At 43.4% G+C, this 13,648-nt stretch overlaps 1 protein-coding gene across 6 annotated transcripts in view; it reads left to right on the forward strand.

Annotated features, from left to right (window-relative positions):
* Nucleotides 1–13,648, forward strand: part of auh (AU RNA binding protein/enoyl-CoA hydratase) — a 307,577-nt gene that overhangs the window by 6,554 nt on the left and 287,375 nt on the right. For 4 of the 6 annotated variants that reach the window (XM_048527081.2, XM_059644596.1, XM_059644597.1 and 1 more), the window contains exons 2-3: nt 7,523–7,590; nt 13,350–13,437. In XM_048527081.2, coding sequence (XP_048383038.1) covers nt 7,523–7,590; nt 13,350–13,437 — 156 coding nt within the window. The remainder of the gene's footprint in view (nt 1–7,522; nt 7,591–13,349; nt 13,438–13,648) is intronic. The other 2 variants (XM_048527083.2, XM_048527084.2) reach the window with 1 other exon arrangement.

Genomic DNA, 13,648 nt, shown 5'->3' on the forward strand with positions numbered 1-13,648 from the left:
CCCAGCACCTTCCCCTGCAACCGCAGGATGTGCTACACTTGCCCCCACACCACCTCCCTCACCCCCATCCCAGGCCCCAAGATGACCTTCCATATGAAGCAGATGTTCACCTGCGCATCTGCCAATGTGGTATATTGTATCCGTTGCACCCGATGTGGCTTCCTCTATGTCGCACCTCCCAGTCGCGAAGCATTTCAACTCCTCCTCCTATTCCTCAGATGACATGTCCATCATGGGCCTCTTGCAGTGCCACAATGATGCCACCCGAAGGTTGCAGGAACAGCAACTCATATGTTCCGCTTGGGAACCCTGCAACCCAATGGTATCAATGTGGACTTCACCTCCTTCAAAATCTCCCCTCCCCCCACTGCATCCCAAAACCAGCCCAGCCTGTCTCCGCTTCCCTAACCTGTTCTTCCTCTCCCCCATCCCTTCCTCCCACCTCAAGCCGCACCTCCATTTCCTACCTACCACCCCATCCCGCCTCCTTGACCTGTCTGTCTTCCCTGGACTGACCTATCCCTTCCCTACCTCCTCACCTATGCTCTCCTCTCTACCTATCTTGTTTTCTCTCCATCTTAGGTCCGCCTCCCCCTCTCTCTCTATTTATTCTAGTTCCCTCTCTGATGAAGGGTCTAGGCCCAAAACGTCAGCTTTTGTGCTCCTGAGATGCTGCTTGGCCTGCTGGGTTCATCCAGTTCCACACTTTGTTAATTTCCTCACCTGCAAGCCTCAGCAATTTGGGATAGATCCTGATGGCTTGTTGTCATAATGCTTTTCTACATGCCAAACACTACTTTTTTTTATATACATGTGACCTGTCCTTGAATATCAACATACTCTTCCTGAGACTCATCATCCACTTTGCAGAGAAAATTTAAGGATGTTTCCAGGGCTAGTAGGCCAGGGTTATAGGAAGAGATTGGCCAGGATAGGGCTTTATTCTTTGGAGCATGGGAGATTTGAGGGGAGACCTTGTTGAAGGGTATAAAATCATGAAGGACGTAGATAGGATGAATGCATATAGTCTTTTTCCCAGTGATGGGGAGTTGTCAAATTCAAGGGCATAGGTTTAAGGTTAGAGGGGATAGATATAGGAAGGAGGATATGAGGGGCAACTTCTTCATGCAGAGAGTGGTGCAGATATGGAATGGTCTGCTAGAGAATGTGGTTGAGGCAGGTACAATAGAAACATTTTAAAAAAAAACCACTTGGATAGGTACATGGATGAGAAGGGTTTAGAGTATATTGCTAGCCGAGTGGGCACCATAGTCAGCATGGACCAGTTTGGGCTGAAGGCCCTTGCTTTCATGCAGTATTACTCTACTCTGACTCTCTATATCATTTTCCTTTTGTGAATATTGATGCGAAGTATTTACTCACCCACTTCCCCTGGCTCTATGCATAACACCTCACATTTACCTGGATTGAATTACAAGTACCACTGTTCAGCCCATCCAACCAGCCAGTCTGTATTCTCCTGCAATCTAAGGCTATCCTCCCATTACTTACCACTCCACTAATTTTCATATCATCCACAAAGTTACTGATCACCACCTACAGTTGTATCTAAATCATGTATATAAAGCCATAAACAACAAGGGGCCTCAACATTGATTTCTGTGAAACTCTACTGAACAAAGGTTTCTGTCACCAAAGAACTCTCCAACCATCACACTCTGCTTCCCACCACTCGGCCAATTCTGGATTGAAGTAGACACATTTCCTTGGATCCCGTGGGCCTTTCTCTTTGCTATCAGCCTCCTTTTGTGTGACCTTTATCAAAAGCTTTGCTGAAGTTCAAATTGACTACATCAAAAACATTGCCATGATCTACACACCTTGGTTCTCTCTTCGAAAAATTTAATCAAGTTGGCCAGTCATGACCACCTCTTAATAAAACAATGTGACTAGTCTTGATTATTCCCTACCTCTCCAAGTGCAGATTAGTTCTGTCCTTCAGAATTACTGTATTAATTTCCTCACAACTGAGGTTTGACTGACTGGCCTGTAGTTTCCTGTATTATCTATTGCTTCCATCTTGAATGTCAGTACTACATTCGCTATCCTCTGTTCATCAGCGGTCTGTACAGAAGAAAAATAAAATAGCTATAGCACTGATTATTTATTTAAACAAGTGACATTGTTTGGCCATTGTTGTTCCCATGTTGTCTTGAGTTCATCTCACTGGTGGGACAGGGCATTGATAGAACATAGAACATAGAACAGTACAGCACAGAACAGGCCCTTCAGCCCACAATGTTGTGCCGACCATTGATCCTCATGTATGCACCCTCAAATTTCTGTGACCATATGCATGTCCAGCAGTCTCTTAAATGACCCCAATGACCTTGCTTCCACAACTGCTGCTGGCAACGCATTCCATGCTCTCACAACTCTCTGCGTAAAGAACATGCCTCTGACATCCCCGCTATACTTTCCACCAACCAGCTTAAAACTATGACCCCTCGTGCTAGCCATTTCTGCCCTGGGAAATAGTCTCTGGCTATCAACTCTATCTATGCCTCTCATTATCTTGTATACCTCAGTTAGGTCCCCTCTCCTCCTCCTTTTCTCCAATGAAAAGAGACCGAGCTCAGTCAACCTCTCTTCATAAGATAAGCCCTCCAGTCCAGGCAGCATCCTGGTAAACCTCCTCTGAACCCTCTCCAAAGCATCCACATCTTTCCTATAATAGGGCGCCCAGAACTGGAAGCAGTATTCCAAGTGCGGTCTAACCAAAGTTTTATAGAGCTGCAACAAGATCTCACGACTCTTAAACTCAATCCCCCTGTTAATGAAAGCTAAAACACCATATGCTTTCTTAACAACCCTGTCCACTTGGGTGGCCATTTTAAGTGATCTATGTATCTGCACACCAAGATCCCTCTGTTCCTCCACACTGCCAAGAATCCTATCCTTAATCCTGTACTCAGCTTTTAAATTCGACCTTTCAAAATGCATCACCTCGCATTTATCCAGGTTGAACTCCATCTGCCACCTCTCAGCCCATCTCTGCATCCTGTCAATGTCCCACTGCAGCCTACAACAGCCCTCTATACTGTCAACGACACCTCCGACCTTTGTGTCGTCTGCAAACTTGCTGACCCATCCTTCAATCCCCTCATCCAAGTCATTAATAAAAATTACAAACAGTAGAGGCCCAAGGACAGCCCTGTGGAACACCATTCACCACTGACTTCCAGGCAGAATATTTTCCTTCTACTGCCACTTGCTGTCTTCTGTTGGCCAGCCAATTCTGTATCCAAGCAGCTAAGTTCCCCTGTATCCCATTCCTCCTGACCTTCTGAATGAGCCTACCATGGGGAACCTTATCAAATGCCTTACTGAAGTCCATATACACCACATCCACAGCTCGACCCTCATCAACTTTTCTAGTCACATCCTCAAAAAACTCTAAGGTTTGAGAGGCATGACCTACCCCTCTCAAAGCTGTGTTGACTGTATTTGATCAAGCCATGCTCTTCCAGATGGTCATAAATCCTATCCCTCAGAATCCTTACTAACACCCTCAGACGACAGACGTGAGACTTACTGGTCTGTAATTGACGGGGATTTCCCTATTTCCTTTCTTGAAGAGAGGAATTACATTTGCCCCTCTCCAGTCCTCGGGTACGACTCCAGTGGAGAGCGAGGATGCCAAGATCTTTGCAAGTGGCGAAGCAATTGCATTTCTCGATTCCCAAAGCAGCCTGGGACAAATCTGGTCTGGGCCTGGTGACTTGTCAATCTTAATGTTTGACAAAATTTTCACACATCAGCTTCCTCTATCTCTATCCATTCCAGCATGCACACCTGCTCTTCAAAGGTTTCATTCACTACAAAGTTCGTTTCTTTCGTGAAGACAGAAGCAAAAAACTCATTTAGGGCTTCCCCTACCTCCTCAGACTCCACACACAAGTTCCCTATGCTATCCCTGATCGGCCCTACTCTTTCTTTGACCATTCTCTTATTCCTCACGTAAGTGTAAAATGCCTTTGTGTTTTCCCTGATTCCTTCTGCCAAGCCTTTCTCATGCCCCCTCCTGGCTCTCCTCAGACCATTTTTGAGCTCCTTCCTTGCCTGCGTGTAATCCTCTCTAGCTGAACTTGACCCTAGCTTCCTCCACCTTATGTAAGCTACCTTCTTCCTTTTCACTAGAAGCTCCACCGCTCTCGTCATCCAAGGTTCCTTTATCTTACCCCTTCTTGCCTGTCTGAGGGACATATTTACTCATCACTCGCAACAACTGTTCCTTAAACAGTCTCCACATGTCTATAGTTCCCTTACCATGGAACAATTGTTCCCGGTCCATGCTTCCTAACTCATGTCTAATCGCGTCATAGTTTCCTCTTCCCCAATTAAATATCCTCCCATTCTGCCTAATCCTCTCCTTCTCCATAGCTATGTAGAATGTGAGGCAGTTATGGTCACTATCACCAAAATGCTCTCCCACCACAAGATCTGATACCTGCCCTGGCTCGTTTCCGAGCACCAAGTCTAGACTGGCGCCTCCCCTCGTCGGCCTGTCCGCATACTGAGTAAGGAAACCCTCCTGAACACACCTGACAAAAATGGCTCCATCCAAACCATCAGCACTAAGGAGGTTCCAATCTATGTTGGGAAAGTTGAAGTCACCCATAACAACAACAACCCTGCTACGTTTGCACTTTTCAACAATCTGCCGGCCAATGAGTTCTTCGATCTCCCTACTGCTATTTGGGGGTCTGTAGAAAACCCCCAGTGAGGTGACTGCTCCCTTGCTGTTCCTAACTTCCTCCCATACTGACTCAGTCGACAAACCTTCCTCAGCCCATACCACCTCAGTAGACGAGTCCTCATCAAAGGTTCTTTCAGCCACCATTATACTGTCCTTGACTAACAAAGCCACACCTCCCCCTCTCTTACCACCTTACCTGACCTTAATGAAAGATCCAAACCCTGGAACCTGCAACGCCTATTCCTGACCCTGCTGTATCCATGACAGAAGAATGATTCAAGAACTGCATAACCCATAAACTTAGGGTAAATGATTGTGTAGTTCTGATGTCATGAGAAGGTTACTTTTTTGTAAACCACTGGTCATGACTCATTAATTTATTTCAAATAAAAGTGCTAATGTCGTTCAGATATGCCAGCTGGAAAAGGGAAAGTTGACCACATTGTATGTTCAAGACTCTCGGTATAGCACTAAATTGTAATCTGTCCATTAGATTTATATTTTGCCATGGTAAGACTAAAATATTTTCAAATTCTGTTGGAACACTTTTAACCATAACTAATTATACAAATTCTTCAAATCCACAGTCTTTCAGAATCTATCATACTGTTGACAGCTGATTTATTTTCTTGATGTTAACACTGATCTTTTTGTGTAGTATATTAGTTGCAGGTTGTTTTTAATGTTCCAGAAGGCAAACTGGCAAAAGCAGAGTGCCAAGTTCACTATTCCATAATGGCAAGTGCAATCACAATGTATAATCATAGAAGCTTAAAACACAAGACCATTTTGTGCCAGTGTCAACTCTTTGAAAGCATTTAGACCTGCACTTGAAACCTCTCCCCAACTCTGAAAATTAGTCTCTAAAGTACTTGACCAATTTCTGTTTGAAAGTACCTTTTGGGTTCTGATTTCATCACTCTTTCAGGTCATATGTTCCAGACTTCAACAACCCCTTTGTGTGGAGACTAAGAAATGCATCTTGGTATTTTATTTAGTATTTTGCCAATTTAAACCTCTGACCTCTTTGCAACCCTTCTGCTAGAGCAAACAATTTCTCCTTGCTCAATAAAACACCTAATGATTTTGAATACATTTGTTGGGTAATCCCATAACCATCTCTTCCCTAAAGACAATAATTTTAGCACCTCCAATTTTCCCATATATTTGAAGTTCATTTTCTCTGGTAAATCTCTTTTCTACCCTTTCCAAAATATTGACGTCCTTCCTAAAATGTGGTCCCCAGAATTGTATACAATACACCAGCTGAGGTTTAACCAGTGATTCATAAAGGTTTAAATAATCTCCTTTGATGTCTTGCCAATATTCCTGTTTACAAAGCCACAAATCCTGTTTATTTTCTTAATTTTCTTATCGAAATGATCTATCACACGTTCAAGGATTTGTGCATATGCACCTGTAGATCCCTCAGAATAGTAACATGTTCGTTTTTACTGCCTGTCCATGTTTTGCCAGTCCTCCTGAACTTTGCTGCTATCTTACTTGTTATTTACTGCATTACTTAAGTTCCATATAATCAATAAACTTTAACATTGAACTTCTTACAGCCAAGTCCAAGTAACTCATGTGAACAAGAAAATCAGTGGCCATAACATCTATATGACATGATTGTCCAATCTGGAAAATATCCAATTTACCACTTTTTTTTAAAATCTCATAATCAATTAAATACTCAAACTACTGTTGGCCCTTTTGGGCGGCATGGTGGCTCAGCGGTTAGCACTGCAGTGTCACAGCACCAGGGACATGGGTTTGATTCCAGCTTCGGATAACGGTATGGAGTTCGCACGTTCTCTTCGTGTCTGCATAGGTTTCCTCTGGGTGCTCCAGTTTCATCCCACAGTCCAAAGATGTGCAGGCTAGGTGGATTGGCCATGTTAAATTGCCTGTAGTGTTCAGGGTTGTGTGGGTCATAGGGGGATGGCATCTGGGTGTGATGCTCCAAGGGAGGGTGTGGACTTGTTGGGCCGAAGGGCCTGTTTCCACACTGTAGGTAATCTAATCTAATCTAATCTAGTCACGTGTTCCTATTTTCAAAATAAGTCAATTTTGTTTTTATTTTACCAAATGCCTTGCAAATGTATAACATCTCCTCTACTTGCATTAATTCTCTCTGTTTCTTCTTAAAACAGTTCTTCAGATGCTGATTGTCCCTTATTAATCTGTTCTTTGAGTGGGAATTAAATTTGTACTTGACTGTGATGGCTAGTGATTTTCCCACCTCTGAAGTTAGATTAACCTGTGTTTGTGAGAAGATAATTTAGAAAACAATGAATTAACAACACAAGTAGTCTATTGTCTTCTGGCCTGCTTTGTCCTTCAGACATATCAACTATGATCTTAGTGTTTTGCATTCCACCTTCCAATCTACTACTGATTAACCCCTTGCAAAGCTATCTACTTGTGTCTTCATTTTTAAAAAAAGAACTCTCCTTTTTACAATAGCTTTGTGTTTTCAATCCTCCTGGCTTCTGACTTGATCTGGACTGGATGATATAGATGATTTACACAAACCCATTCAGCACCTTTTTAGTCCATCTGTTTTTGTTTTAGCTAATATCTCACCCTCTCCTCTTAGATTGTGGCACTAACTTCATCCTCAACTTACATGAAAATGGATGCAAATTTACATCAGAATGTTTAATAAGTGGTTTTCCTTTTTGTCCTTAATCACCCAACCATTCATTTTTAGTACCTTTTTAGGCTTTATTGTACAATTTCTGTTCAAGTATCTGTAACTTAGAATTTGTTGTCTAACTTTTCAACTGTTCATTTTAACAGGAATTGTTGTATTTGGAATAAACAGACCGCAGTCCAAAAATGCAATCAGCAAAAATCTTGTGGAAATGGTAAGCAGAATCATGCACAAAACTCTAACTTATTGTTGATTCTCGTAGACTAACAATTATATGCTTATAAATTTATTGGAAAATTGTATAATGCCAATGAATTGAAAGGACATCTAATGTTATTTCTGTATCTAAAAAGAGAGGATACATCTAAGGGGACATACACCAATAAACTTGGTAGTAAGAAAGATGATGGTGTCTCCACTCAAAGATGTCGTAAAAATAAATCTGGAAACAGAAAATATTGGGCTGAATGTTACATTTTTTTTAAGGCTGAATTTTGTCTTCGCATGGTGGAATGAAATTTCTAGCTGCATCTTTGCAAATTTGCCTCATTTAACTACTACTGGAGCACCCCACACACCAGGACTTCAGGCCCCTGTTGGAGAATTGTGGCACCAATTTCCTCCTCTGGGACATCTTTGGAAAGGAAAAATAAAACTTTGAGGACACATTAGTGGCAAGGGTGATGTTGCACTAATATAAAGTTTCACTTTTCCTAACTGTTAATCTGTTTGCTTGAGTATCTGTGTAACCCTGAAAGTCTGTGGTACATTGATGCCCAAAATAATGTCCATACAGAATGTACTATAGTTCAGAGAGTCAGTTGCTGCATGTGGAAGCAAAATAAATAAGGCATATGTAGAGCACTGGATTCTGCAGGCACCATTGCTCCTCATTGTCAATGAATCCCAACCTTTCCTGGCACTCTGCAAAAATGTTGGTGTTGAATGAAGTGGTTAACAATATCTGGGACTGGGGAGTATACAGCACATAGGGAGCCAATGCGTTGTGTTGCCTGTTTCCTGTGTAGCACGTGGGTCTGTTATCTTAGCTACAAAAGAGCCTTACTTTACTGGGTCTTGCATGCCATCCCTCTCAAATCCAAACATGCAAACATTTTCTTTCCCATTGCATTGTTTTGAGTTCTAGTATGATAGAAGGTGATGGGGGAAGCTCACTTAGGACAGTATTTACAGCCTCTCTTTCTTTTGTGTTAGTAAGGCCCTGAACATCAGATCCCCTCCCTGATGGCCCTTCCCATAAACTTTGCATCTTTGCAGGTCTCCAGCCAGCTCATCTATGTGAGCCTGTGATTGCCTACTTTTTCCTCTAACCCTGGCATATCAGGCAACTGTGTCAGGTGTGGTCATAATTTGCCTCCACCCTTAAAGCCAGGGTGCTCCTCCCCTTCAATTTTCAAAAGGTCTTTTGAGGGAATAGTTTATATAGTAGATTCTTTACTACGATTAGAGCATGTGGAGCCAGGGGACAAGTGGTACAAAGAATAGAAAGCTGGCCACAAAAAAGAAGGCTGAGAGTTGAGTTAGTCATTGTCTGGTGGAGATAGAAAATGAAGTTCCACAAATACTCCTACCATTTACATGAAGAATTTGAATTTATAAATCAGGAGAATAATTTAAAGATTTGTGACATCTGTGATATATTGTAAATAATCCCAAGGAGGAAAGTGAAAGATGAATTGATAATCTCATAAAACAGGCTTGTGAATGAGAAATTAATACAACTTATGATAAATATAAGGAGATGAGTTTTGGTAGGAAGTATAAGGAGACCGCATGTGCCTTGGAAAATGAAAGTCAATATGGGGTGGAAGAGCATAGGGGTACATGTGCAGAAATCCTCTCCATTATAAGTAGCAACAATAACTGAAAAGCAGAGAACTTAAATCAAACCGAACGTTTGGAGTGCTGTGTGAAGTTCTATTATTCAATATTACAAAAAATAGATTGAATTACTAACCAAGATGCAAGTGAAAATTGAAGGAATGGTTCTAGAACTGCCATTTTGTTTTGTAGGAGAAAGGTTTAGAGGTAGATGTAGAGAAGGTGTGGCCATATCTGAAACTGGAAGCAATTAATTATCAAATTGTCACCTAATAAATTGACTCGGCTGGCCGCATGGTATTTTTCACTTATTGCAAGTTATGTTGAGTATTCTAGAGAGCTTTTTGCTCCAAAGCCTAGCAGGTTTTCTTGCTGTATCTTCCCAAACTCACTTTGTTAGCTGTCTACACCTCTTCTATGCCATCCTCATGTATGATTCCAGTCCCTACGTTGTTTGTGGAACAATTGACTACTGCTGGAATTAAGTTTTTTTTTTTTTTTCCCCTTGCATCCATGCCACCTTTTGAAAGCCTGTTGTGATCACTGACAAATTCTGTCAGTTCAGAGCTGCACATTTGGCTTGGATATGCCAGACAAGGGAAATTGGCTCCTTGCTTTGCAAGCAAAATGCTGTACGTCCTGATAGATAGGGTAGTGTAGATGTGGGACCCCCACCCGCCCGCCCCAGGTCCAGCAGTGAGGTTCATGACATCAGGCCATGCCAGCCTGTTTGAGGTTACGACCGGAGTTCGAGAAGTCTCAGCTATCAGCATGAATGCCCGTCGTCATAGGAAGGGCTAAGATTATTTTGTCACTTAGTCAGAGTAATTTCTACCAACTACACTCCGAAACATCATACTCACATTTTCTCTGCTTTATGCCTGCAACATCTCACCCACTCGCGCTCTCCACCTCAAGCCCTAGCAATGGTAATCTTGTGTGTCTTGTGCACTGTCCACTGTCCACTTGCCTGCTCGGGATACCACCTCACCTGCACCAAAAGTAACATTCTAGAAGAAGAACACCTGTCAATATAGCAGAAAGAGCATGATATGTGGTAGACTCCCCAGTATTCTGCTTCTCATCCTTTATATGGGCATCATCCTAATTCTGAACACCTGAAATGACTGACTTAGTATATCCAAGCCCTTGGCCTAGTATCAGAGAGTAAACTTGACTTACTGTACCAGGACATCCTGAGGCAAGTCTGTCCCTCTTGATTTGACAGACAACTGACAATCAGACGAATTTCCTGCCTTTTTGCACTTTGCTCTCTCAGCCAGAGCTACCTGTCTCCTTTCATTTCCATTTTGCCTTTGTGTTTGCACTAAACAGCAAGGAAATGTGAGGCAGGGGCCTGAACATCCAGATTGGCTCTGAATTAGTGTGCATTATGACAGGAAGTGAAGAGCTGTGAGGTGCAGCCTAGTCTGCGCTGTGAGGTGCAGCCTAGCCTGCTCTGTGAGCTAGGCCAATGTCTCTTGCTGCAGCAGTACAGTGACAGTTGCTGGTGTAGACTGCGGTGCAGCCTTGACGTTTTGAAGTGACCTGTTAGTGGATCAGATGTGCCGTAAGAGTCCTTGGATGCTGACACTTATCACATGCCAATATCTGTTAATATTGAACGCATGTAGTCAGTGCCCATGGAGCGTCTATGAGCTGATGTGCCAATTTCTGTTTTTCTTTCAGATCTCCAGCATCTGCAGTTCTTTTGTTTATTTCTTGATGTGTATTTTGTATTTAGTAAGATGGGAAACTGAATATTAATCAGTTACTTGGATTGTTCAGTGAGCAGTAATCCCCTTTAATTGGGAACATGCCAACGTCAAGTGAAAAATTTGACTTTCTCCTTGTCATAACCACAAAAAATGGAGCAAGGTGCTTCTAACGTTTAGAATTTGCTGCATGATTTTGCTACAAATATCACCACAGCCCTTGTCACTGAGACCTGCATTAATTTGAACCCAGTGGAAAATTCAGGAGAAACTTTCTCGTGTGGGAGAGAGGCCGATGCTGAAGTCTAAGGTCACACAGAATGGAGGTGGAGTAATACAGCAGGCCAGGCAGTATCAGAGGAGTAGGAAGGTTGACGTATTGGGCCGGCACCCTTCAGAAATGGGCGAGGGGAATGTGTGCTCTGAAATAAATAGAATGCGGTTTGTGCTAGGAAAGGTAGGTGAGATTGTGATAGCAGGTAGGTAGTGGTAGGGATTGGTCAGTGAGGTGGAAGGAGCAAATAGGTGCGGAAGAAGACAGACAGGTCAAAGAGGCGGGATGAAAGGGAGGGTTGGTCTTGGGTTTGAGGCCGGGAGTGGGAGATTTCAAAGCTAGTAAAGTCCACATTGAGACCATTGAGTTGTAGGCTTCCAAGGTGGAATATGAGGTGCTGCTCCTCCAGTTTCTGGGTGGTGGTGTTGTGACACTGGAGGAGGCCCAGGATGGACATGGTGTCCAGGGAGTGGGAGAGGCAGTTGAAGTGGTTCATGACTGGGAGGTGTTGTTTGTCGCAAACTGAGCTTAGGTGGTCTCCAAGCCTTCTCTTGGCCTCACCGATGTAGAGGAGGCCGTATTGGGAATGGCAGATACAATAGAACACATTAGCAGATGTGCAGGTGAACATCTGTTTGATGTGGAAGGGTTTTTTTGTGGCCTGGGATGGAGTTGAGGGGGAAGCTGTAGGGGCAGGTGTAGCATTTCCTGTGATTGCAGGAAAAGGCGCCAGCAGTGGTGGGACTAGTGGCAAGTGTGGAGCGTTTTGAGGGAGTCACGCAGAGTGGTCCCTCCGGAAGGCAGATAAGGATAGGGAGGGAAATATACCCTTCACAGTGGGAACAGATTGCAGGTGGTGGAAGTGGCGGAGAATGATGCATTGAATCTGGAGGTTAATTGGGTGATGCGTGAAGGGAAATTCTATTTTTGTTTTTATAGCGGGGAGGGTGTGTGAGGCCCGAGGTGCAGGAAACGCAAGAGATGCGGTCAAGGGCGTTTTCAACAACTGAAGGTGGGATGTTGTGGTCCTTGAAATATGATGACATCTGCGATGTTCCAGAGTTGAATGCTTTAACTTGGGAGCAGATGTGGTGGAGGCGGAGGAATTGGAATTGGGAGTAGGGGATGGCATTCATGCAGGAAGGTGGGTGAGAAGGTGTAGGCTAGGTAGCTGTGGGAGTCCGTGGGCTTGAAATAGATGTTAGTTTCGAGGTGGTCACCAGCAATGGAGACAGAGGAGTCCAGGAAGGAGGGCGGGGAGAGAGAGAGAGAGAAGTTTAAGAAATGGTCCAGGTTGGGGTGGAAGGTGTTAATAAAGTTGGTGAACTTTTTGAGCTCCTTGTGGGAGCATGAGGCAGCACCAACACAGTCGATGTAGCAGACGAAGATGTGGACAATAATGCCACTGTAGCTGTGGAAGACGGACTGTTCCATCTTTCCTATGAAGAGGCAGGCATAGCTTGGGCCCATGCGGATTCTCATGGCCACCCCCCCTCAGTCTGTAGGAAGTGGGAGGAGTTGAAGAAGTTAAGGGTAAGGACAAGTTCAGTTAAGCAGAACAGGTTGTTAATGGAGGGGAGTGGCTGGGCCTATGGGACAGAAAGAAGCAGAGGGCTTTTAGGCCACTTGCATGGGGAATGCAAGTATGCAGGGACTGGATATCCTTACCCTTATCAACTTTTCCTTCAACTCTTCCCACTTCCTGCACACTTGCATAGGCCCAAGCACCTATTTGCTCCTCCCACTTCACCGACCAATCCCCATCACTACCTACCTGCTATCACCATCCCACCTACCTTTCCCAGCGCAACACCCCCTATTTATTTCAGAGCCCCCTTCCCCCTCCCCATTTCTGAAGGGTCCTGCCCCGAAATGTCAGCTTTCCTGCTCCTTTGCTGCCTGGCCTGCTGTGTTCCTCCAGCTGCACGCTACTTTTTACGTCAGGAATGTGGAACTTGCCTCTTGCAGAACACAAAGGAGAAAGGAGTGGTGGGATTTTGAGGAAGTGTGGCAACGTATTTGCATGTAAACACCTGAATAGGCAGGCCAACTAACCTATTTCTAAGCTATAAAAATTCTACTTTTGATTTTGTGATTAGGATTGTGTTTTTGACTTGGATTTTAACATTTCCTTCTGTTTAGATGTCAAAAGCTATAGAAGAAATTAAATGTGATAAAAATGTTCGAACGGTTATACTGCGCAGTGAGGTACCAGGAATATTTTGTGCAGGTTGGTGATTGGTTTTGATTTTCACTATGTTTAAACATGATATTTTCAGAGTGGAACTAATGTTTGTTCTGACTTATAAGTGATTCAAATTTAGTCTTTTTGAGAGGGAGAAAAATTCAACCTAATTGTCTAGTTGAAATAGCCATGCAGTTTTATTCAGTTGTATTCAGAAGTGCTATTTACTATGAGTCAGGATGAACGTTATTTCTAC

This window comes from Stegostoma tigrinum, chromosome 3 (genome assembly GCF_030684315.1).
Source record: "Stegostoma tigrinum isolate sSteTig4 chromosome 3, sSteTig4.hap1, whole genome shotgun sequence".
In the NCBI taxonomy this organism is placed as follows: Eukaryota; Metazoa; Chordata; class Chondrichthyes; order Orectolobiformes; family Stegostomatidae; genus Stegostoma; species Stegostoma tigrinum.